This window comes from Oryx dammah, unplaced genomic scaffold (assembly GCF_014754425.2).
Source record: "Oryx dammah isolate SB20612 unplaced genomic scaffold, SCBI_Odam_1.1 HiC_scaffold_24, whole genome shotgun sequence".
NCBI classification, from domain to species: Eukaryota; Metazoa; Chordata; class Mammalia; order Artiodactyla; family Bovidae; genus Oryx; species Oryx dammah.
The window spans coordinates 35,919,338-35,944,167 of NW_024070208.1; the positions used below are offsets into that span (position 1 = coordinate 35,919,338).

At 50.5% G+C, this 24,830-nt stretch overlaps 1 protein-coding gene across 4 annotated transcripts in view; it reads left to right on the forward strand.

Moving 5' to 3' along the window:
• The first annotated feature begins 10,760 nt into the window (after positions 1-10,760).
• The window catches only part of GJB2 (gap junction protein beta 2), a 31,262-nt gene continuing 17,192 nt past the window's right edge, over positions 10,761-24,830 (forward strand). Inside the window, exons 1-2 of one of the 4 annotated variants that reach the window (XM_040266814.1) lie at positions 10,761-11,047; positions 17,428-18,807. In XM_040266814.1, the coding sequence (XP_040122748.1) occupies positions 17,442-18,227 (786 nt within the window). In that variant the 5' untranslated portion in view covers positions 10,761-11,047; positions 17,428-17,441 and the 3' untranslated portion in view covers positions 18,228-18,807. The other 3 variants (XM_040266815.1, XM_040266817.1, XM_040266812.1) reach the window with 3 other exon arrangements.

A 24,830-nucleotide genomic window follows, 5' to 3' on the forward strand; every position in this document is an offset into this window, starting at 1 on the left:
AACAGCCCCGGAGATGTGAGCTGGGGCCCGTGTCACCCCAGTGAAGCAGGGGGCGGCCAGGCCCAGGTGCTCTGCCCAGGGTGAGGGGTGGGGGCACCGGGCCCGGCGTTACAGCCAGGCTTTGAGCAGCTCTGCACCGGGGGCTGGTCCTTCCTCTGCCCAGTCACCTTCAGACAGTCCACAAACCTGTCACTCTTCCTGAGCTGGCCACCTCCCCGGTGTCTCCTCAGGGGATCGGCCCCCAGATGCTGTCTGCCCGGCACAGCTTTGTGATCAAGAGCTGGGGCAGTGACCCTGGGTCATACGGCTCTCGTTGCTCTGACAGGGCAGGTCAGAGCTGGTCTGGTGAGTAGCACCCAGAGGATGGGGGGGACAAGGGGTGACTGGAAGAGACCTGGACCAGAGGTGGGCTTCATGCTGACTGTGGCCGCTCATCTTAGGAAGCGGAGTCAAGGGTCAGCTTTCCAAGGAGAGGGTGTAAAAAGCCTCCAAGAGGGACAATCTTTCATGGCTACAACATTTACCCTCAAACATTACTACATCCCCTTCACCTGAGTCTGGGTCCACACTGCATCACAGATGACAGAGAAAAACCAGTTGTCACTAGAAGTATTTATGACCAACCTCATAGAAGTTGACTGGGCAGAGTTGTTCGGTCGCTAAGTCGTGTCTGACTCTTTGCGACCCCAAGCCCTGAAGGACACCAGGCTCCTCCACCATCTCCTGGGGTTTGGGCGGAATTACTCACATGGTAAGTGAAACCTGATGCTACATTTCCAAGACTTCAAAAGGCCTGAAACTTAGGCAGGAAAGAGCTGGTCTTCTCCAGGAGCTCAGTGGGCAGACAAGAAGAGCAGTCATGCAGACCTGGTGTCACGACCCGCTACCCATTTCCCTGCGGCCATGGGTCTCTCTGAGAATCTAGTTAACGCTACAAAGTCTTCCTGAGAAAGACACATGTGACCACAAGCTTTGTGTATGGTCACGTGGAGCTCAGGGACCAGAAGCCCATCCTTGTGGCTTTGCTGGCAGAGCATGGGCTCCAGACTAAGAATCTTCCATGTGATGCCTGGGGTCCTGCCCCGAGGCCGGGAGACAGGAGCTCACATTCTGCTCTGCCATTTATGAGCTATGGTCACACCACTTAACCCTCAACCACAGACTAGGGATCACATTGCATCTCAAGTATTGTTCAGTTCAGTCGCTCAGTCGCTCATTCGTGTCCGACTCTTTGCAACCCCATGAAACGCAGCACGCCAGGCCTCCCTGTCCATCACCAACTCCCGGAGTTCACTCAGATTCACGTCCATTGAGTCAGTGATGCCATCCAGCTATCTCATCCTCTGTTGTCCCCTTCTCCTCCTGCCCTCAATCCCTCCCAGCATCAGAGTCTTTTCCAATGAGTCAACTCTTCCCATGAGGTGGCCAAAGTACTGGAGTTTCAGCTTTAGCATCATTCCTTCCAAAGAAATCCCAGGACTGATCTCCTCAATGGACTGGCTGGATCTCCTGGCAGTCCAAGGGGCTCTCAAGAGTCTTCTCCAACACCACATTTCAAAAGCATCAATTCTTCGGCTCTCAGCCTTCTTCACAGTCCAGCTCTCACATCCATACATGACCACAGGAAAAACCATAGCCTTGACTAGATGGACCTTAGTCGGCAAAGTAATGTCTCTGCTTTTGAATATACTATCTAGGTTGGTCATAACTTTTCTTCCAAGGAGTAAGCGTCTTTTAATTTCATGGCTGCAGTCACCATCTGCAGTGATTTTGGAGTCCAAAAAAATAAAGTCTGATGCTGTTTCCACTGTTTCCCCATCTATTTTCCATGGAGTGGTGGGACCAGATGCCATGATCTTCATTTTCTGAATGTTGAGCTTGTAGTGAGGCTTAAAATCAGTTGAGAATACTCACCTGCTAGTGCATTATCTGCACACAAGCACCTGTGAAAGCGATGCCTGAACAATACATGGGTGACACTTGTCTGCAAGTCCTAAGAAAGTGCTGGCTCAGCTGAAAGACCAGATTTCCAGCTCACTGCTGGACACAGGCCGCCACAAACATGAGCAAGTCAGAGACAAACACCGTACCTGGAGGAATCAGGGTCGGGGACTCCCAGCGGCCCTGCCCAGCCAGTTCTGTGGCGATGGTTGTAAAGGACAGAAATGAAGGGTGAACAGGTGGCTGTCCTTCTGGGCACCTCTCAACTGAGGAAGCTGATGAAACAATGTCATAGATGAGCTGAACCAAGAAGAGAGGTGCCCTGATTTTGTGAAAAACTGGAAGAAGAGCTAAGCTCATACAACCGGAGTCTCCCAGGGGCTCCTGCAAAGGCAACAGATGTCTGGACCATGTCCGCGTTTTCCCAGTCACCTCTGTTCCCAGCATCTCATCTCTGCTCCACTTCACAGAAGGGAGAATTCCTGCCACCCCCATTTCTTCAGGCATTTCATTCCAGGCATATGAGGTGGTGGGAAGAACTCGGGTGGGGAATCAGGAGGAGTCTGGATTCTGACACATCCCCTGTCTGGGCAAGTGCTTGCCTGTGTGTCTGGCTCAGCCATCCAATAAATGCTTGTGAAATGAAGAAATGAATGACCGTCTCTGAACTTTGAGTTTTCTCCTGTGTAATGGCAAACATTGACCTCATCTGGGAACTGTTTTGCAGTGAGCTCCCATGTGTGAAGGTGCTGCAGGACCCATGGGCAAAGGCAGCAGGTGGTGCGACCGCATGGCCCCCCTCCACTGCTGAGGACCCTGAGAAGCCACATTGGGGGGCTCCCGGCCAGCGGGCCCTGGGGCTGCCAGCGGAGTTGGCCGTCACACATGCAGGGGAGACCCAGGCTTTGCCTCAAGGTCACCTGGGCCCATGCAGCATGTGAGGCCCGCATAGGCCCACCTTTCAACCACACCTGCCTACTTATGTTAGCGGCACCTCTGTGGGGCCGAACTGTGTCCCCCTGGCGCAGGGTAAAAACCACATCAGGGTCACTCCTTATCCCATACTGAACTCCGTGGACCTGGATGTCAGCTATCACAGGACACGAGATGTTAGTTACATGCAAGAAAATTTGCAGCAACATCCCACCCATAGATGGTAACTCTGCAGAGAACTTTTCTTAATAAAGGAAGAGTCTAAAATTAGTACTCGGTTAGAGAAGTGGGCACTCACTGAACAAAATTCCCTGAAAACCTGCCGTGGGCAAGGTACTTGACCTGGCAGAGGCTGGCGCTGGGTGCTGGGTGCTGGGTGCTGAGTGCTGGATACTGGGCACTAGAAGAGGCAATGATATTTCTGTCCTCAAGGGTCTTTTCCCATAAAAACAGGTAAGTAAACTCTCAGCATCCCATATCACCGAATGACCTCAATGCAGAGTAACTGTGTGAACAACACACAGAATAGTCAGAGGGAAATGACTCTCACTCCTAGAACCAAGAAAAGCAACTGAGCTCTGAGAGCAGGACTGAGTTTCCCAGATGAAGAAAGTGAAACCCAGACCTCAGGGACAGCTCCACCCAGAGATGCCAAGTGACCAGCACCAAGTGCAGGGAGGGCCACCCCCCACAGGTGTTCCCACGGCCAGTGGGGTAGGTCCAGTGGGAGGTCGGGGGGTGGATGGGTGGGGTGGAGCAGGGACACAGTGGGGACATGGTGGGGCCCCCTCAGGGGCAGCTCTGCTGCTGGAAACTCTCCCTGAGGTGCCCACGTGAGCACCCAGGCCTGGGGCCCATAGCCGCTCACCTCCAGAGGCCCCTTGGCACCAGAAGGTGGTCCCGTCTTTCGCCTACTCAGCCCCTGGCCAGCCGTGGACAGAGGGTCCAGGCCCCAGTGTCCCTAGAGCCCCGCCACCCACATGCATGAACCCTCAAACAGGCGAAGTGAACAGAAGAATCAGCCAATAAAAAGGTGACGAGGGCCTGAATGCCGTCAGCAGAAAGGTGAGAACAGAGAAACCAGAGGCAAGATCAACGTGCTGCCCCTAGGGAGAGGAGGGCCCGGGGACACCCTGAAGCCAGTAAGGGGAGGCTGGACCCCTGGGGAAAAGACTGGGGCCTGGGGAGGCTGTGACCCCGGAAGCTCCAGGCCCCAATGGGACGTCAATGCCAGGATGTGACCAGTCACCGGCTGTGAGACCGTCAGATGCCAGGCCTCCAGATGCTGCTGGACAACATGCCTGACTCTCCTCGGAGCCGTGCAGAGGTTTTCATCAAAGATGAAACAGAGCAGCAGTGGGCACAGCCTTGTTCCCGGACGAGACCGATGGTCGTCTGCCTGGATGGCCTGAGCTGTGAACTGCTGGGGGAGCCTCGAAGTGAAACAGCTGCGGCTCTGGGTCCAAGTGCTATGTGGGCCCTGACAGCCCAGCTGCTGAAGTGCCCTCAGGTTCTGCAAACAGCCCCAGGGCGTAGATGAGTAACTGTCTGAACCTTCTTTGCATCTCAGACAATAATGCTTTGAGAACCCAGACATGTGACATTGGTCTGCTCCCTTCCTGTTGTGTTGGTTTGCTATAAAATTAGAAGCCCCTAAACCTTCTAAGTGGCCACCATACAGATCCGCAAAGGAGGGATCCCGAGTGCAGAGGCCAGGGCACCTCCGACAGACAGGAGGGTGAGAGGAGGCCAAGGGGCCGAAGGGGAGACGGTTGGGGGCCACAGCAGGGTTCCTGCCCTCGCTCCACACGCGCTGGGCCCTGTGTGAGGGCTGGAACATGGTGAGTCCTCACCTATTTGCTGAGCAAATGGAAAAGAAAATCTCTGTGGGGATCATGTGATACAGACACGTCTATTAGGAGAACAAGCTGTTTCAACATTTCAATGGTTTGTTGAAATTTTTTGTGAGCAAATGCTATTAGTTAATGAACACTCTTCTGTTAATTAATGCCAGATCTTAAGTTAAAGAGCCCAGGGCTTTCCTTTATTGATTTTCTTAATGAACAGACTTTATTTTTCTAGGTTTAGGCTTACAAAAAAGCTGAGCAGAAAGTGTAGAGGGTTCCCATATACCACCTCTCCCCTATGCAGTTTCTCCCGATTTCAATATCCTCCCAACACATGATACCCTTGTTATTAACACAGTGGATGAACCCACACTGACATGTTATCCTTGCCCAGAGTCTGTGGTCTACACTGGGGGTCACTCTTGCATTGGACTTGCTACAGGTTTGGACAATGACATGTATCCACCATCATCATCTCATACAAAGCAGGCCTGCCTGGAATTCCTCTGTGCTCCACCTGTTCATCCCCCACTCCCTCAAACCCTGAAACCACCGATCTTTTTACTGTCTCCATAGTTTTGCCTTTCCCAGAATGTCATGTAGTTGGAATCATACAGTGCTTGGTCTTTTTAGATTGGCTTCTTTCATTTAGTCGTGTGCACATAAGTTTCCTCTATGTCTTTTCATGGCTTCACATCTAAATAATATTTCATTGTCTGGATGCACCAAAGTTTATTTATCCATCACCTACTGAAGGACATCTTGGTTGCTTCCAAGTTTTGACCATTATGAATAAAAGTGCTACAAACATTCGTGTGCAGGTTTTTATGATGCTGAGGCTGAAACTCCAGTACTTTGGCCACCTCATGCGAAGAGTTGACTCATTGGAAAAGACCCTGATGCTGGGAGGGATTAGGGGCAGGAGGAGAAGGGGACGACCCAGGATGAGATGGCTGGATGGTATCACTGACTCGACGCACATGAGTTTGGGTGAACTCTGGGAGTTGGTGATGGACAGAGAGGCCTGGTGTGCTGCGATTCATGGGGTCGCAAAGAGTCGGACATGACTGAGCGACTGAACTGAACTGAACTGGACATAACTTTCCAACTCCTTTGGGTAAATGCCACAAGCACAGTTGCTGGATTCCTGTGGTAAGACTTGTAAGAAACTGCCAAAGCACCTTCCAAAGTGTCTATAAGTTTTGAATGCCCACCAGCAGGGAGCGAGAGTTCCTGTTGCCACACAGCGTCCCCAGCATTTGGACTTCCCATGGATTTTCAGACATTTTAATAGGTGTGTAGTGGGATCTCGCTGCTGTTTTTCTTTGCATTTCCCTGATGATATACAATGTGGAACATCTCTTCATGTGCTTATTTGCCGTCTGTGTGTCTCCTTTGGTGAGGTCTGTTAAGGTCTGTGGCCTGTCCTTTCCTTCCCTTACCAGCTCTTTCACAGAGCAGATATTTTTAATTTTAATGTAGCCCTAACTTAGCTGAGTTGGCAACTGGACGGAGGAGGCAATGGCAACCCACTCCAGTACTCTTGCTGGGAAGGTCCCATGGATGGAGGAGCCTGGTAGGCTGCAGTCCACGGGATCGCTAGGATTCGAACATGACTTCACTTTCACTTTCATGCATTGGAGAAGGAAATGGCAACCCACTCCAGTATTCTTGCCTGGAGAATCCCAGGGACGGGAGAGCCGGGTGGGCTGCCGTCTATGGGGTCGCACAGAGTTGGACACGACTGAAGCGACTTAGCAGCAGCAGCAACCTAGCAATGGGCTTCCCTGGTTGCTTAGCAGTAAAGAATCCGCCTGCCAATGCAGGAGATGCGGCTTCAATCCCTGGGTCAGGAAGATACCCCTGGAGAAGGGATGGCAACATACTCCAGTATTCTTGCCTGGAGAATCCCATGGACAGAGGAGCGTGGGGGGCTACAGTCATGGGGGTCACAAAGAGTTGGACACACTTTAGTGACTAAACAACAATAAGCCTAGCCATGTTTTCTCTCTTGGACTATCCTCCTGGTGTTGTAGCTAAAAAGTCATTATCAAACCTAAGGTCACCTTTAGATTTCATCTCCTAGGCTGTCTTCTAAAGTTTTACAGTTTTGTATTTTACATTTAGAGCTATGATCCATTTTGAATTTATTTCTGTGAAAGGTGTCTAGATTCCTTGTTTTTCCTTCCTTCTTTCTTCTTTCTTCCTTTTTCACTTTTTTTTTTTTTTTGCATATGAAAGTCCAGGTGTTTCAGAACCATTTATTGAAAAGAATATCCTTTCTCCATTGAATTCCCTTTGTTCCTTCATCAAAATTCAGTTCACTTCATTTACCTGGGTCTGTCTCCAGCTCTCTGTTCTCCTCCATTGATCTGTGTTTCCATTCTTTTTTTTTTAATAAAGTTTTCTTTTTTAACTTTTTATTGAAAGTGAAAGTGAAAGTGAAGTCGCTCAGTCGTGTCTGACTCTTTGCAACCCCATGGACTAGTAGCCTACCAGGCTCCTCCCTCCATGGGATTCTCCAAGCGAGAGTACTGGAGTGGGTTGCCATTTCCTTCTCCATGTGTTTCCATTCTTTAACCAGCACCACACTATCCTGATTTCTGTAGCTTTAGCGTAGCTTTTCAAGCTGGATGGCAAACATCCTCCAACTTTGTTCTTCTTCAGTATTTTGCTGTCTATTCTGGGCCTTTTGCCCCAGTGCTCTTTTCCTGGTATAAGTTTTATCATCAGTTTTCTTGTTAATGTATCAACAGATATCTTCCTGAGATTTAGATGGAGACAGCTCTATATCTAGAGACCAAATTGGGAGAAGCAGACATCTTGGTAAGATTGAGTCGCCCTGTCCAAGAACACTCCTGTGGGTTGAACTGGGTCCCCAGATGATATGCTGAAGTCCTACACCCCAGGACCTGTGAATGTGACCTTCTTTGAAAAGAGAGATTTCCAGGTGTGATTAGTGAGGATGAGGCTGCACTGGATTAGGGTGGCCTTGAAGCCCAAAATGACCGTGGCTTTCTCCAGAGGAATGAACAGTGACCGCAGGGGAGACACAGACAGCCAGGGAGGCCATGTGACACCAGAGATAGAGACAGGAGGGAGGCCACCACCCGAAGCAGGACAGATGAGGGAGCGGCTCCTGAAATCTTCAGAGGGAGTACAGCCTGACCCCAAGTTTGCACAGAACTTCTAGACTCCAGAACTGTGAGAGAAAAAATTCTGTTGTTTTGTTTACTTGGTTTCTGATAGCTTGTTACAGCAGCACTAAAAATCTAGTTCAAACATGAACTATCTCTGTTTATTTAGATGTACTATCTATTTCACCAGAGTTTGGAGGTTTTTTTTTTTCATATAGTGCACATTAGTTAGGTTTATATCTAAGCATTTGGTTTTTTGGTTTTTTTTTTTGAAGGCCAGGATGAGGCAGGGGAGGTAGCTTTCCTAGTGGTTCAGACGGTAGAGAATCTGTCTGCAATGCAGGACACCCAGGTTCAGTCCCTGAGTTGGAAAGATCCCCTGGAGAAGGGAATGGCAATCCACTCAGTATTCTTGCCAGGAGAATCCCATGGACAGAGGCAGGATACAGTCCATGAAGTTGCAAGTGACTAATACACACACAGTGGTGGTTTAGTCGCTAAGTCGTGTCTGACTCTTTGCAGCCCCATGGACATAGCCTGTGAGGCTCCTCTGTCCATGGCATTTTCCAGGTGAGAATACTGGTGTGGGTTGCCATTTCCTTCTCTGTAATACACACACATAATACGAATTTGATTTTTTGGTGCTAATACAAGCCTACGGTGTTTTCAACTTCAAATTCCAGTTGTTCATTGCTGACATATAGGGAAGCAATTGACTTTTGCATATTAATCCTGTATCCTATAACTTTCCTATAATTATTAGTTCCAAGAGAATTTTTATTGTTCTTTTTTGTCATGTATAAAATAAGACAGTTTTGTTACTTCCACTTCCTTCCATATCTGTAAGAGTTTGCATTTCCTTTTCTGGTGTTGTTACATTAAATGGCACCTCCAGTAGGATGTTGATGGACATGGTGCGCCCTTGTTCCTGATCTTAGGAGAAAGCATTGAAACATTAAGAAACAAATAACAGGAAAAAAGTCAGCTCCATGGGGCTGGTACAGATCACAAGAACAGGAGAAAGAGATGCTTTTTGTCTGGTGTTGAGATGGCCCCATTTTGGTCACCAGAGCAAATGCAACACAATCTCGTGTCTGCTCTGGAAGGTTCTTTCTTCGATGGTCCTGGAACAGCTGCCGTCGCTCCGGAGCAAAACTGCTCAGGCGGCATTGCGTGGATCCCATGTTGGAGTGGGAATGTGAGCGGTCCTTCTTCAAGAGCAAAAGCCGTTTCTAGGATCAGCTGTTGTGTCAAGAGATAAATCAATCAAGATGCAATCCCTGACGGAGCCGCATCTGCTGAGTGGGAAGCACCCTGCCTGGTGCTGTGGAAATTAGAAAAGGTCTTGCCTGCTTGTCACTCAGTCGTGTCTGACTCTTTGTGACCCCATGAACTGTAACCCGCAGGCTCCTCTGTCCACGGGATTCTCCAGGCAAGAATACTGCAGGGGGTTGCCATGCCCTTCTTCAGGGGACCTTCCTGACCCAGGGATCAAACGAAAGTCTCCTGGATTGCAGGCAGACTCTTTTACCAGCTGAGCCACCAGGGAAGTCCAGAAAAGGTCTTGAAATGCTTATAATCCCCAAAGATGTTTACAGCCTGCTTATAAAGTTGAGTTATTTTACTACGCTAATGCTGTGCCTGGCTGCAGCATTTGTCTGGTGGGGAGTGGGGGGAGGAGACTGGAAAAGGGCCTGCTGGAGGAGGGTGGAGGGTGGTAGAGGACCCGCCAAACCCTCAAGGCCACAAATGCATGGCGGCAGCAGGTCTGTCTCCTGGAAAAGCCTGGAACAGATTTTTGTCTCTCTCCACCCCTACCTACGAGACATTCCAGGGGCCGAACTATGTTCTCTCTCTCTCTCTGAAGCAATTTTCAGAGAACTTCCTTCTCTTCAAATAAAGTATTTAGGAAGAAGGGTTTTTAATATAGAGTCTCAGTTCAGCTTCCACCACCCGGGAGAGACATCTCAGGCTTCACCACCAACCCTCTGCCTTGGAGAAGAAGTGCAGACGGCAGCCCCTGGTTTGGGGAAGAGGGTAGGACTCAGTTACCAGTTCATTGAAATAAGCAAGACACGTCCCCTGTCTGCAGTGGGACAGGTTTGAACCTGTAAAGCCTGGTCCCTAAGTGGCTTCCACCATTCCCACCGCACTGGACCCTGTGGCCGCTACCTGGGGTGCCCCTGGGGCTCCAAGGTGACCTGCGGGAGGGGGTGCGGGGCTGCCGGGGAAGGCCCTCTCTGCTACCTCCGGAGGAGGTGGCAAAGGGCGAAGGTGACTAGTAAAACAACCACTTTAATTCTTTTATTTTTAATTTATTTATTTTAATTGGAGGCTAATTACTTTACAATATTGTATCGGTTTTGCCATACATCAACATGAATCCGCCAGGAGTGTACACGTGTTCCCCATCCTGAACACCCCTTCCACCTTCCTCCTCGTAGCATCCCTCTGGGTCATCCCAGTGCACCAGCCCCAAGCATCCTGTATAATTCTAACAAGCCGTCAGTAATGAATGAAGACCCACAGTCTCTGTGCCTCCAGGCTGCTCTCGGAGAGAGGGCCCTGCAGGCACCTGGCAAAGCAGGGGTGCGTCAAAGACACTGCCTCCCTCACGCTGAGCGCAACCCGTCTGGCCTCGGAAGCCTCGCTGCGGGCCCACCAGCCCGGGACGTCCCTCGGGGACCCCAGTCAGGCGCCCAGGTTCTCAGTCAAGCGGCCGCCCTGCCCCAGAGGCTCTGGCCCCCGAGTCCCCGGTGTTGCGGGGAGACCTGAGCCGCTTCACCAGTCCGGGACCAGACTGAGCCAGGCCGCGCGCCCCGCGCCCCCAATGGAGGGAGGAGAGGAGGCCTGCCCCGCACCCCCGTGCGCCTCACACCCCGTGAGCCCCGCACCTCCATGCGCCCTCGTGAGCCCCGCACCCCCGTGCGCCCCCGGGGCGGGCGCGCTCGGATCCCCGCGCGCTCGCTTCTCGCCTCCCGCCCGAGAAGCGTCAGGACAGAGGCGGGGTGGGGCGCAGTTAAAAGGCTCTGCAGGTGGGAGCCGGGCCATCTCCAAGAGGAGCGGGCGGAGAGCCCTGCAGACGCCCCACACCGCCGAGCCCGCGGCGCCAGGTCCTTCCTGCCCATCCGGCGGCGACCGAGGCGGGGGCGCAGCCCTGGGACCCCGCGCCCCGAGCGCGCGCAGCAGGTGAGTGGGGCGGGGGGGAGGGGAAGAGCCGGGCGCACCGCCCACTTCGGCCTCAGGAATTGCATCCAGAAGCCGGATTAGGTAGGTCGGCGCCCGCGGTCCCCTGGCCCTCAGCACCCCACCTCCGCGCCCCTGTCGGCGACCTTGTTCGGGGGTACAGTCCGCCGGATCCGCCTGCGCCCCGCATCCTCCCGCCCGCCTCCGGCACGCTCGCAGGAACGAGGATGGACTGGTTTGACTTTTCCCCGGGTCCCCCCGGACTTGCACAGCAGGTTTTATAGAAGCCTCACGAGTGTTCAAGTGCCCCTTTCCGCCACTTCCTCTGCGGCGGTTTGGTGTGTCATGGCTTTCACGGGTCACTGGCAAGGTCGGGCTCGCTTTGGGGGGCGCGGAACTAACCAACGTGCCCAGGGAGAACTGGCGGGAGTGGCCCGTGATGTCAGCCGGGGCGCCTGTGGGCCGCACGTGACAAGACAGTCACTGGACAACGGTAATTAAGTGTCACTGGTGACACATCTCAGTTAAAAGGCGGAGGCACCGGAGGCCTCTTCCCTCTGGTGGGGGAGACGGGCTGGGTATCACCTGGCCCAGGTGTGCGGTTGTGACTGGTTTGGCTGCCCTTCCTGGAGAGTGGACGGAGTGTGAGGTGAGTGTGGACGGAGTGTGAAGTGAGTGTGAGCTGGACACAGCTGTGGACCCCAAGGGGCTGGGGGCCTGCAACCACACCCCTGGCATCACCTCCCCAGGTGGCATTTCACTGTGGGTTGAGTGCCTGGTTAAATTCATCCAGGTGCCCTTGCTCTTTCTCAGGCAGACTTGATGCCAAAGAAGACGTTTCTTGTCCCGGCTCTGGCCAGTGCTCTAGAAGAGACTCCTGCCCCAGCCAGGCTCCTTAGAATTGCAGGACGCACAGAGCCTTGTCTGCTGCTCGTCCGGAGACTCTGGGGTGGCATGGGAACCCTGCCAGGCAGGGGAGATGGGTTAGGAAGAGAGAAGCCTGCGACATAACTGGTGGGGGGGGACCCACTTGCCGTCACCCCTTTGACCCAACCCGGAAAATGCTAGTCGGTTCAGCTGCTCCACCATATGAAAACAAAGTCTGATACCGGAAACGGGGACTTCATTCTCCTTTTCTGACTTTTCTGAATTATAAGAGCTTTAAGAAGGAAAAGAACCAGCCGAGGTTCTGACTGAACAATTTCAACAGGGTGTGAGGAGACTCACCACACACCCCGGCTCGTTCTGAATGTCCCAGGAGCTGTGAATGGTTTGTATACTTTTGTTAAAATGTTAGAATGAAATTGTGGGAAAATAATTTTCAGCCCAGAGTTCCAAGTCTGTAAAGGCATGATGCTGCTGGTGACTCCATTGTCATGTTAAGATTTCTGTTTGACTCACTTGATCCGTGAGAATGAAACTGGGTCCCTGAGGGCTTTTTCTGTTTTTATTCCCAGGATCATTTAACTCCAGCTGGACCTAAATGTTTGGAAGGCACACAAGTTTGCTTGAATGAACAGAGACAGCTAAATGGAAAAAAAAATTTTTTTTAACTCTTTGAATTCTTAAATGGATTAAGAAGTACATATAATTCTATGAAGTGTCCACTTCTATATTTAGACGCCATAGACTGGAATTTTTTTTTTCATTTTTACTGAGTTAATTTTGAAGAAGTATATGAGTCCTAAATCCATTTTATCTTTACCGGTTATTACTTTGAATGGACAGTTGATGAATTTTTGAGTACTAAAATTTAAAAATCAGCTATCACATTGTCCCTTGGATGACTTGAGATTTCTAGAGACAAAAGGAAAAGACTTTTTGATTAAGGAGAGAGTTTAAGGTTGTTTATTTTTCAAGCTGCTGACTTGGGGCTGAGGGAGTATATTTGATTCCTGAAATTCCATCTTCTTTTTCTTAAGGAAGGGAATGGGCTTGAGGTTCAGCATTGGGCATTCTTATCATTATTGCTTTTTTGTTATTATTATTTTGATAAGCAAAAGAACCCACACTAAAAATTTTATTTTTATTTTATTGTGTATTTGAAGTACGCAGCATCGGGAAACTGGCAGGGGCTAGACAACCCCCATAACAGTTCTGGGGATGAAGGAAAACTGGCACACCAGGGTCATGCAGTGGACACCCAGGGAGGAGCCAAAGGGCTGTGCACAGCTACTATTTCTCCCTCCTTGGGTCACATCCTCATTGCCCTCAGAAGGTGCACTGGGTTCCTGTTCCTGGGGGATGCTGAGTGCTGCTGGAGGCCGGGTGATGGGTGATCGGTGATTGATGGTGCAGGAAAACAACGGCCTGGAAGAGGGACCCTCACCTGGAGTCCTCTCTGGCCGAGGAGCTGTGAGTCCTTGACCGGAGCCCAGGGTGCTGGTTTTGATTGCCTCTTATCAGCACAGGCTTTTCCATTCATCCAGAGCTGATGTAGACGCAGTGAGGAGTGTCCTGTCCTCAGGTCCATTGGAGACTCGGGGATGAGTCATTGGAGGGAGTCCCGCCCTGGGAAATCTTCACCTGGAGGCAGGTGCTGAGGGATGCAGTCTTTCCTGGGCCTTTAGCTTCTGTCACCAGTGACACTGGAACGGCTTTGTCAGCCAAACTAGTTGTGAATAAATAAGTTTTAAAACAAAAAACTATATTGCTGAGGCAGAATGTTAATAGACCTAAACTATTTGAATTGTAAGAGGGAAGTACAGTCTCTCTTCCTAGCACTGTCTCTTCATAAGTCAGGTTCCTGGTTTCCTATTTTCAGAGCAAAGCACTTGGGCTGCGGCCATGTGTCCAGTGAATACAGACACCACACAGCCCAGTGGTCTTTGCCTCCAGGAGGTTGAGCATCACCACCTTCCTGCCGCCGGAGACTGGGGCCAAGCAAACCTACTCTTTCCTTAAAGGAGAGTCAGGAAGGTGCCAGTTGAAAGAAACCAATCTGGGCCACAAGGAAAGAGTTAATATTGTACTTTTTATTGAAAAAGCTCCTCCGGTTGGCTGCAGCCTGCTTGAAGCCTGAAAGGAAAGAGGTACTTTGTTTAATACTAATTGTGATGGTTCCGAAGGAGGCAGTTATTATGGAAAGTAATTTTGCCTTCAGGTCTCCTGCAACCAAAATGTTTCCAACAGGCTCACCCGTGGCTCTCCTGCAGGGGAGGGGGGCCTGCCCTCAGTCTAGTGCTCCTAGTACAGAAGCCTCCAGGGTGACAGACACCAGAAAGGGTGCAGACACCCTAGAAAGGCACCTCATTTCTTTTTCTTTATTTAAAGGCAAATTGCTGCTTTTAGTCAAAGTCCCCAGTGTAGTTGAAAGAAATAAAGCTGCCGCCACGATAATTGTCCCTGTTTTTTAAGGAGATGCTCCAGGGGCAGGAGTGGAAGAATCTGCTCTAGAAAGTGGGGTCCTTACTTGAGGGATGACCTCCTGACCTCTCCCTTGACGTCAGCCTCTCTGAATCCCTTCTGGCCAGTGTGGCCTCTGGCCCTTGGGTTGGGGGGTGGGTGGGAACTGTGCCTTTCTCAGGCAGCTGTGAAGAGAGAACTCAGAGAGGAAAGAACCTTCTTACCGGTGGGAGAGTTTATATTCTCTACACTTTGAAGAGTTTGAGAAACTGTGACCTTTATTTGATCAATCAAAAACTTGCTGGTTGGGCATTGAGTCCACCCCACTTTTGTGGGAGAGGTCTTCTGGTTAACCGGAAAACATCTCCACCTTGTGAACAGACAGAAGGGACTTGTGAATGGCCACTGTAAAGTATGTCCAGACATCAGACGACCACGTTTCTTCCTCCCACTGGGTGTATCCCAGTGCTTCCAGAGAACGATGATGGCTGGGAGGATTTATTCTGACAACTTTCACCAGGAGCTGAGTCAATCCTACAGTCCACATCGTCTCCAACAAGGCTTTTAGATCAAAGACTCATAACTGTGGACTTGGAAATCCATCAGCCCATGGGGTCAGCGGTCTGAGCCTGGGACCAGTCTTCCTGACCAAGGTCCCCATGTCCCCACCCCCTGGGCACTCACACAGACTCCAATCAAAACTTTAAGGACCAGAAACCGCAACTTTAAAGAGTGTGCTTTTAAAGAGGTACGCTTTTTTGTTTTTCCTCAGCTCTTTTTTTTTTTCAAAAAAGCAAAAACCTGGCTTTCTGACTGCAGATCTGCCTTTGGGTCCTGTCCTGGGTCCACATAGGAATCAAGCCTCTGGCTGCAAGCACTCCCCGGGGCTCCTTCCAGGCTCTGCCCCACCTCCAGGTCGATGCTCTACTGCATACAGATCTTTCCGGGAATATGAGTGAAAAGCTGCCGGGGGAAACCAGGCTCCCGTCCTCAGCAGCCTGAGCACTCGAACCTTCCTGACACCTTGTCATGCGAGTGTCCCTCGTGACGGACACAAGGACATTGGCCGCAGCAGTTGGCGCACCCTGGACACACAGCCAGCTTCTTATGGTGTGAGAGCCCCCTTGGCCAGGACCCAGCTGGGCCCCGGGATTCAAGGGTGATGGCTGATGTCTGCATCCAGCAGACGCTCAATGAGTGATGACCAGCCCTTAGGGGCTGTCATTTGGTTGGCCCTGGTGATGCAATGGAGGGAGGGCTTTCCCTGTACTTGGCTCTGACTATTTTGGACAAAGAAAAAGACAGAAAAGGATGCTTCCAGCACTCTGCACGCCCCTCCCCCTGCCCAGTGAGTGCCTGTCTCACCCCCACCAGACGGCAGAGGAGGGTCCCATACAGGGCAACGTGGATAGAGGCATGGCCTCCTGGACCTTGAGTCTTCCCAAGAACATGTGCTCTAAAAGTCAAACCAAGGGCAAAACACGAATTTCTCAGACCGCCAACCAAAATGGGGGCATCCTTTCACAGTATAGGATGTGAGAGAGCGGGCTTCTGAACACACCTGGGTATACACCTGGGCTCAACTGGGCACACCTGGGCACACCTGGGCTCACCTGAGTGCAACTGGGCACCACCTCCACCTCCCCAGGTGCCTCCTAGTATTAGCCAGTATGATGCCAAGGAAGCAGGTGGTGGACAGAGTGGGGGACCCTAAAGAGACTGGGGGGAGTCAGCCTGAAAGGCAGGAGACTGACCCACATTCAAGTGCAAGAAAGTCTCCTGGGGAGGTGGACAAAAGGCTTTTGGGGGCATCTCCCTCTAAATGGGCATGAGAACCTGGTGAGCATGTTTTTTCTGAGGAGATGGTCTTTCCCTTTTAGAAGATTCTCAAAGGGTCCATTCTCCTCTGTTCTGAGTAGATGCTGACTAGCTCTCAGGTCTGCTGTTGGCGGTGTGGAGGCGTCCACCGTGTGAACTGTGCAGGTTCACAGTGGAGGCTCTACCTCAGGATGCTGGATCAGGGCATTGTCGGCGGGGGAAACCCCACAGCAGGAGGGGCTGGCCCTCCACTCGTGGCTCCTGCTGTGAACTTGGAGCCCATCAGCATGGAGCCGGCACTGCCAGTGATGGGAGAGCAAAGTCAGCCTGTTTGTAGAGGCCTGTGGTTCTCTTCTGGAAGAGGCTCTTGGAGTAGCTATGGTACTAGGTTTCCTGAGAGCACGTGATTATGGCAAATGATGTTGTTCGAGTCCCTTCTTAGTCTGCTGGATAAAATGAATGATTGTTTTCCCCTTGGATAAGCCATTTAATGCATAAAATCTACTGAGGAACCTCTGTGATCCCTTGACCAGAGTGAAACAAGAATTAAAAGGGAGCTTGGAAACAAATGTGTTTGCCTGAGTTCCTGGGTCAGTGTCAGGCAGCAATCTAACTTATAATTCGACTCTAGCTGAATCAAGATGAAGTCAGAAAGAGAAAAATGAAAATATCCTGTGTTAATGCATGTATGTGGAATCTAGAAAAATGGTACAGATGAACCTATTTCCCAGGCGGCAATAGAGACACAGATGTAGAGAACGGATTTGTGGACAGAGTAGGGAAGGAAGGGAGGGACGAACTTGGAGATTAGAATTGACGTCTATACACTACCATGTGTAAAATAGATATTAATAGCTAGCAGGCAGCTGCCGTATAACACGGACGCTCAGCTCTACTCTGTGATGACTAGATAGGTGGAATGGAGGGTGGGAGAGAAGAGATATATGTATATATATAGCTGATTCACTTTGTTGTACAGCAGAAACTAACACAGCATTGTAAAGCAATTATATTCTTTTTTTAAAATTTATTTTAAAGATGATCCTAAACCCTTATGAGAACTTGAGAGTGTTCTCAGGGTGGGTATTCCCCCCCACCAGAAAACTGCCTATTCACAGTCAAGAGGGTGATGTCAAGAGAAAGGCTCCTGTCTGTGACATTAGAACTGTTTTACACGGAGGGACCACCCCACTCACAACTCTGTGTTCTCACCTGAGCAGGGTGAAGTGGCAGCATGGACTGGGGCACTCTGCACACGTTTGTCGGGGGCGTGAACAAGCACTCCACCAGCATCGGGAAAGTGTGGGTCACTGTCCTCTTTGTCTTCCGCGTCATGATTCTGGTGGTGGCCGCCCAGGAGGTCTGGGGGGATGAGCAGGAGGACTTCGTGTGCAACACCCTGCAGCCCGGGTGCAGGAACGTGTGCTACGACCACTTCTTCCCCGTCTCACACATCCGGCTCTGGGCGCTGCAGCTCATCTTCGTGTCCACGCCCGCCCTGCTGGTGGCAATGCACGTGGCCTACTACAGGCACGAGGCTGCCCGGCGGTTCAGGCGGGGTGAGACGAGGAGTGAGTTCAAGGACCTGGAGGACATCAAGCGGCAGAAGGTCCGGATCGAGGGCTCGCTGTGGTGGACCTATACCAGCAGCATCTTCTTCCGCATTGTCTTCGAGGCTGCCTTCATGTATGTCTTCTACTTCCTGTACAATGGGTACCACCTGCCCTGGGTGCTGAAGTGTGGCATCCAGCCCTGCCCCAACCTGGTGGACTGCTTCATCTCCCGGCCCACGGAGAAGACGGTCTTCACCATCTTCATGATCTCCGCGTCCGTCATCTGCATGTTGCTCAACGTGGCCGAGCTGTGCTACCTGCTGCTCAAGGTGTGTTTCAGGAGGTCCAAGCGAGCGCAGACGCAGAAAGCACCCACCAACCACGCCCTCAAGGAGAGTAAACAGAACGAGATGAACGAGCTGATTTCTGAGGGCGGGCAGAACACCATCACTGGGTTTCCCAGTTAAACAGTGGAAGGCACCACATAGCTGGCTTTCCTAATTCATAGACACCTGAGTTAACTTCCTGTAGAATAACCAGGACGGGACCATGTGGTCCGTTCTTGACAACCAGGCCATGGTGTAACTTTACATGTGGGTTTCAATGGACAGTCTGACATGGGGGTATTTCCTGAAAACTTAAGGACATAACTGATGTCGATAAAGGACATTCATCTAGAAATTGATACTTTTATTAGGAAAAGATATTTTTATAGGATTGAATGTTTTAGTTCTGAATTTATATAAAGTATTTTTATAATGACTGGTCTTCCTTGCCTGGAAAAACACACAATGTTAGTTTTCGAATCATCTCGTAAGTGTCTAATATTTGAACTTACTCTCTCCTGTCGTAGATATCTGCATTGTCGTGAGCTGTCATGGCTGTTAGGGTGGAAAATGTTTGCTGTACAATGTATTTTCACTGCTTTCTGGGCATGGCCAGAGCTATATGAAAGGGGGAAGCTTTTCAAATGGGTGATTTGCAATCCTTATGAACAGCTGATGCAAGAATGCACTCTCAATAAAGATGAGTCCGTTGCTGAAGCCACCTGGCTCAGAGTTTCTGTTCCATCTGGGGCGTCACATCGCTGGTGACCTGATCAGTGAGTTGGGGCAGTTGCTGGGGAGGCTGTGGGCTTGAGGCTGGAGTGGCTAGAGTCCATGGACTCCTGCTCTCTCTTCACATCCCTTGAGCAGGGGAGGGTTAGGGTCAGTTGTTCCAGGGCAAGGAAAGTGTCCTTGGGGTCAGCCCAGCCTTGTCTTGTCGGAGGCAGGTGGGGAGGTTCCACCCTTCTGATGGGAGAGGGGCCCCTTCGGTCCATGGTGACCAGCAAGCTCCCAGCTCCATGCCCACAGGTGGTATCGGGGCTCATGGGTGGACACAGATGCTCTTAGTGAGGGCGCTGGGGCGCTGCAGTCACTCTGCAGATGTCGCACACCAGGGCAACCCGTGTGAAGGCAGGCAGTTGGCACACAGGCTAAGTGTAGAAACACCTAGAGAGCAAGGGATGGTCTCCAGGGTTCCAGACCCAATCCCCAGAAAAACAAAACAGTAAGTCTCATTTCCTTCAGAGTCTGAATTTCAGACATACTCTCTCATCCATAAATATTTTAGTAGTGATCCAAGAAAATCAAGATCTAACCTATAAAAACAAAGCCACGGGGACTTCCCTGGCAGTCCAGTGGTTAGGACTCTGCACTTCCACTGCAGGGGACTCGGGTTAGATCCTGGATTGGGGAGCTAAGATCCCACAGGCCACATGGTACAGCCAATAAAAGCAAAACTACAATCCTCACGTGCAAAATCCAGCCAGCATCCGTAATTCCCGTGACAGTTTTTCTGGATAAACAGCTGTTTGCACAGGTCTCCAGCAAAGCCCACACACAGGAAAGGGGAGCGTTGGGAGCGGGGTGAGACAGCCCTAGTGGCACCCTCACCGCGTGGGAGAGGCATTTCCTCTCCGGGCTCAGCTGGCCCCTGCCTCTTCCATTTTCCATTTCTTCTCTGCTCCTTTACCATCCTCAACACTCCTGCTCCCAGAGCCGTCTCTGGTCACCCATCAGAGTCTGAGGTGGTGGTCACACTGCCTACCTCCCCCTGCCCCCCACCTGCCAGTGCCTCCCCCCAGCCCGGAGGGCCTGTGACACTCTGATACCAGCACAGTGGCTTCTCCTCGAGGCATTGCCCCAATGCTGCACTGGCTCCTCCCCTCCTCTGAGGGGGATATTTCCTTCCCTTTCTGCACCATTCCTTATAAGATGTTAGCCCCACTTGACAGATGAGGCCACTGCAGTCAGAGAGGTCAAATAACTTGTCCAAGCTCACCCAGCTAATAAGCAGCAGAGCCAAGATTCAAAGCAGGCTGATGGTGTCCTGGGTCGGTGGCCTCACTGCGGGCTCTCAAAGCTCCCTGCTTGGGGACCATGATGCCACGAGCCATCCCCTTCCACCCGGATGACTCTAAAGCAAATCCCAGACAGATGATTTCATCTGGAGATATTTCTGTATGGATCTTTAAGGAACATAGACTAAACTTTTAAAACAAAAACACAATGCTACCTTCACACTAAAAAGCCAGTCTGTGTTCATAATCCCCAAATTGTCTTATTGATGCTCTTTTCTTTTTTTAATTAAACTTATTATTTTGAGGTAATTATAGACTCACATGTAGACATAGGGCTTCCCTGGTGGCTCAGTGGTAAAGAATCTGCCTACAATGCAGGAGACCCCAGTTCAATCCCTGGGTTGGGAAAATCCCCTGGAGAAGGGAATGGCAACCCACTCCAGTATTCTTGCCTGGAAAATCCCATGGACAGAGGAGCCTGGTGGGCTATAGTCCATGGGGTCTCAAAGAGTCAGACACGACCAGTGCGGTCCTTCTATGTGTGCTCAGTCATGTCTGACTCTTTACAATCCCGAGGACTGTAGACTGCCAGGCTCCTCTGTCCATGGGATTTCCCAGGCAAGAATGCTTGAGTGAGTTGCCATTTCCTCCTCCAAGGGATCTTCCCCACCCAGGAATGGAACCTGCATATCCTGTACTGCAGGTGGATTCTTTACCACTGAACCAGTGGGGAAGCCCGTGGCCCTTTTATACCCACACCCAGTAACCCCCTCTTCTGATCCCACCCACTCCTCAGTTCAATTCAGTTCAGTCGCTCAGTCATGTCCGGCTCTTTGCGACCCCATGAATCGCAGCATGCCAGGCCTCCCTGTTCATCACCATGTCCCGGAGTTCACTCAGACTCAAGTCCATCGAGTCCGTGATGCCATCCAGCCATCTCATCCTCAGTCTTCCCCTTCTCCTCCTGCCCTCAATCCCTCCCAGCATCAGAGTTTTTTCCTATGAGTCAACTCTTCTCATGAGGTGGCCAAAGTACTGGAGTTTCAGCTTTAGCATCATTCCTCCCAAAGAAATCCCTGGGTTGATCTTCAGAATGGACTGCTTGGATCTCCTTGCAGTCCAGAGGTCTTCTCAAGAGTCTTCTCCAACACCACAGTTCAAAAGCATCAATTCTTCGGTGCTCAGCCTTCTTCACAGTCCAGCTCTCACATCCATACATGACCACAGGAAAAACCATAGCCTTGACTAGACGGACCTTAGTTGGCAAAGTAATGTCTCTGCTTTTGAATATGCTATCTAGGTTGGTCATAACTTTTCTTCCAAGGAGTATGTGTCTTTTAATTTCATGGCTGCAGTCACCATCTGCAGTGATTCTGGAGCCCCAAAAAATAAAGTGTGACATTGTTTCCACTGTTTCCCCATCTATTTCCCATGAAGTGACAGGACCGGATGCCATGATCTTCGTTTTCTGAATGTTGAGCTTTAGGCCAACTTTTTCACTCTCCTCTTGCACTTTCATCAAGAGGCTTTTTAGTTCCTCTTCACTTTCTGCCATAAGGGTGGTGTCATCTGCATATCTGAGGTTATTGATATTTCTCCCAGCAATCTTGATTCCAGCTTGTGTTTCTTCCAGTCCAGCGTTTCTCATGATGTACTCTGCATATAAGTTAAATAAACAGGGTGACAATATACAGCCTTGACGTACTCCTTTTCCTATTTGGAACCAGTCTGTTGTTCCATATCCAGTACTAACTGTTGCTTCCTGACCTGCATATAGATTTCTCAAGAGGCAGGTCAGGTGGTCTGGTATTCCCATCTCTTTCAGAATTTTCCACAGTTTATTGTGATCCACACAGTCAAAGGCTTTGGCATAGTCAATAAAGCAGAAATAGATGTTTTTCTGGAACTCTCTTGCTTTTTCCATGATCCAGTGGATGTTGGCAATTTGATCTCTGGTTCCTCTGCCTTTTCTAAAACCAGCTTGAACGTCAGGGAGTTCATGGTTTACATATTGCTAAAGCCTGGCTTGGAGAATTTTGAGCATTACTTTACTAGCATGTGAGATGACTGCAATTGTGCAGTAGTTTGAGCATTCATTGGCATTGCCCTTCTTTGGAATTGGAATGAAAACTGACCTTTTCCAGTCCTGTGGCCACTGCTGAGTTTTCCAAATGTGCTGGCATATTGAGTGCAGCACTTTCACAGCATCATCTTTCAGGATTTGAAATAGCTCCACTGGAATTCCATCACCTCCACTAGCTTTGTTCGTAGTGATGCTTTCTAAGGCCCACTTAACTTCACATTCCAAGATGTCTGGTTCTAGATTAGTGATCACATCATCATGACTATCTGGGTCGTGAAGATCTTTTTTGTACAGTTCTTCTGTGTATTCTTGCCACCTCTTCTTAATATCTTCTGCTTCTGTTAGGTCCATACCATTTCTGTCCTTTATCGAGCCCATCTTTGCATGAAATTGTTCCCTTGGTATCTGTAATTTTCTTGAAGAGGTCTCTAGTCTTTCCCAATCTATTGTTTTCCTCTATTTCTTTGCATTGATCGTTGAAGAAGACTTTCTTATCTCTTCTTGCTATTCTTTGGAACTCTGCATTTAGATACCTATATCTTTCCTTTTCTCCTTTGCTTTTCACCTCTCTTCTTTTCACAGCTATTTGTAAAGCCTCCCCAGACAGCCATTTTGCTTTTTTGCATTTCTTTTCCATGGGGATGGTCTTGATCCCTGTCTCCTGCACAATGTCATGAACTTCATTCCATAGTTCATCAGGCATTCTATCTATCAGATCTAGTCCCTTAAATCTATTTCTCACTTCCACTGTATAATCATAAGGGATTTGATTTAGGTCATACCTGAATAGTCTAGCAGTTTTCCCTACTTTCTTCAAGTCTGAATTTGGTAATACGGAGTTCATGATCTGAGCCACAGTCAGCTCCTGGTCTTGTTTTTGTTGACTGTATAGAGGTTCTCCATCTTTGGCTGCAAAGAATATAATCAATCTGATTTCAGTGTTGACCATCTGGTGGTGTCCATGTGTAGAGTCTTCTCTTGTGTTGTTGGAAGAGGGTGTTTGCTATGACCAGTGCATTTTCTTGGCAAAACTCTATTAGTCTTTGCCCTGCTTGATTCCGCATTCCAAGGCCAAATTTGCCTGTTACTCCAGGTGTTTCTTGACTTCCTACTTTTGCATTGCAGTCCCCTATAATGAAAAGGACATCTTTTTTGGGTGTTAGTTCTAAAAGGTCTTGGAGGTCTTCATAGAACCGTTCAACTTCAGCTTCTTCAGCATTACTGGTTGGGGCATAGACTTGGATAACTGTGATACTGAATGGTTTGCCTTGGAGACGAACAGAGATCATTCTGTCATTTTTGAGACTGCATCCAAGTACTGCATTTTGGACTCTTTTGTTGACCATGATGGCTACTCCATTTCTTCTGAGGGATTCCTGCCCACAGTAGTAGATATAATGGTCATCTGAGTTAAATTCACGCATTCCAGTCCATTTTAGTTCGCTGATTCCTAGACTGTCAACGTTCACCCTTGCCATCTCTTGTTTGACCACTTCCAATTTGCCATGATTCATGGACCTGACATTCCAGGTTCCTATGCAATATTGCTCTTTACAGCTTCAGATCTTGCTTCTATCACCAGTCACATCCACAACTGGGTATTGTTTTTACTTTGGCTCCATCCCTTCGTTCTTTCTGTAGTTATTTCTCCTCTGATCTCCAGTAGCATATTGGGCACCTAATGACCTGGGGAGTTCCTCTTTTAGTATCCTATCATATTGCCTTTTCATACTGTTCATGGGGTTCTCAAGGCAAGAATACTGAAGTGGCTTGCCATTCCCTTCTCCAGTGGACCACATTCTGTCAGACCTCTCCACTATGTCCCGCCCATCTTGGGTTGCCCCGCAGGCATGGCTTGGTTTCATTGAGTTAGACAAGGCTGTGGTCCTAGTGTGATTAGATTGACTAGTTTTCTGTGAGTATGGTTTCAGTGTGTCTGCCCTCTGATGCCCTCTTGCAACACCTACCATCTTACTTGGTTTCTCTTACCTTGGACGTGGGGGATATCTCTTCACGGCTGCTCCAGCAAAGCACAGCTGCTGCTCCTTACCTTGGATGAGGGGTATCTCCTTACCGCCACCTTTCCTGACCTTCAACGTGGGATAGCTCCTCTAGGCCCTCCGGCGCCTGCGCAGCCACCGCTCCTGGGTTGCTCCTCCCGGCTGCGGCCCTGGCCTCGGGCATGGGTGGCTCCTTCCAGCTGCCGTCCCTAGCCTCGGGCTCGGGGTGGCTCCTCAGGGTCACCGCCCCTGGCCTCGGGCGCGAGGTGGCTTCTCCCCGCCGCCCCTGACCTCGGACGTGGGGTGTCTCCTCCCAGCCACCCCTGACCTCGAAAGCGGGGTGTCTCCTCCCGGCCGCCACTGGCCTCGGACGCGGGGTAGCTCCTCCCGGCCGCCGCCCTGACCTCGGACGCGGGGTGTCTCCTCCCAGACGCTGCCCCGACCTCGGATGCGGGGTAGCTCCTCCCGGCCGCCACTGACCTCGGACGCGGGGTAGCTCCTCTCGGCCGTTCCTGCGCCGTCGCAGCTTGTCACTCTAGGCCACTGCCCCTGACCTCGGACATGGGTAGGTCCCCTCGGCCATGGGTAGGTCCTCTCGCCCGCGCTTAGTGCGCCGGCTCTCGCAGCCGCCCGCGCTTAGTGC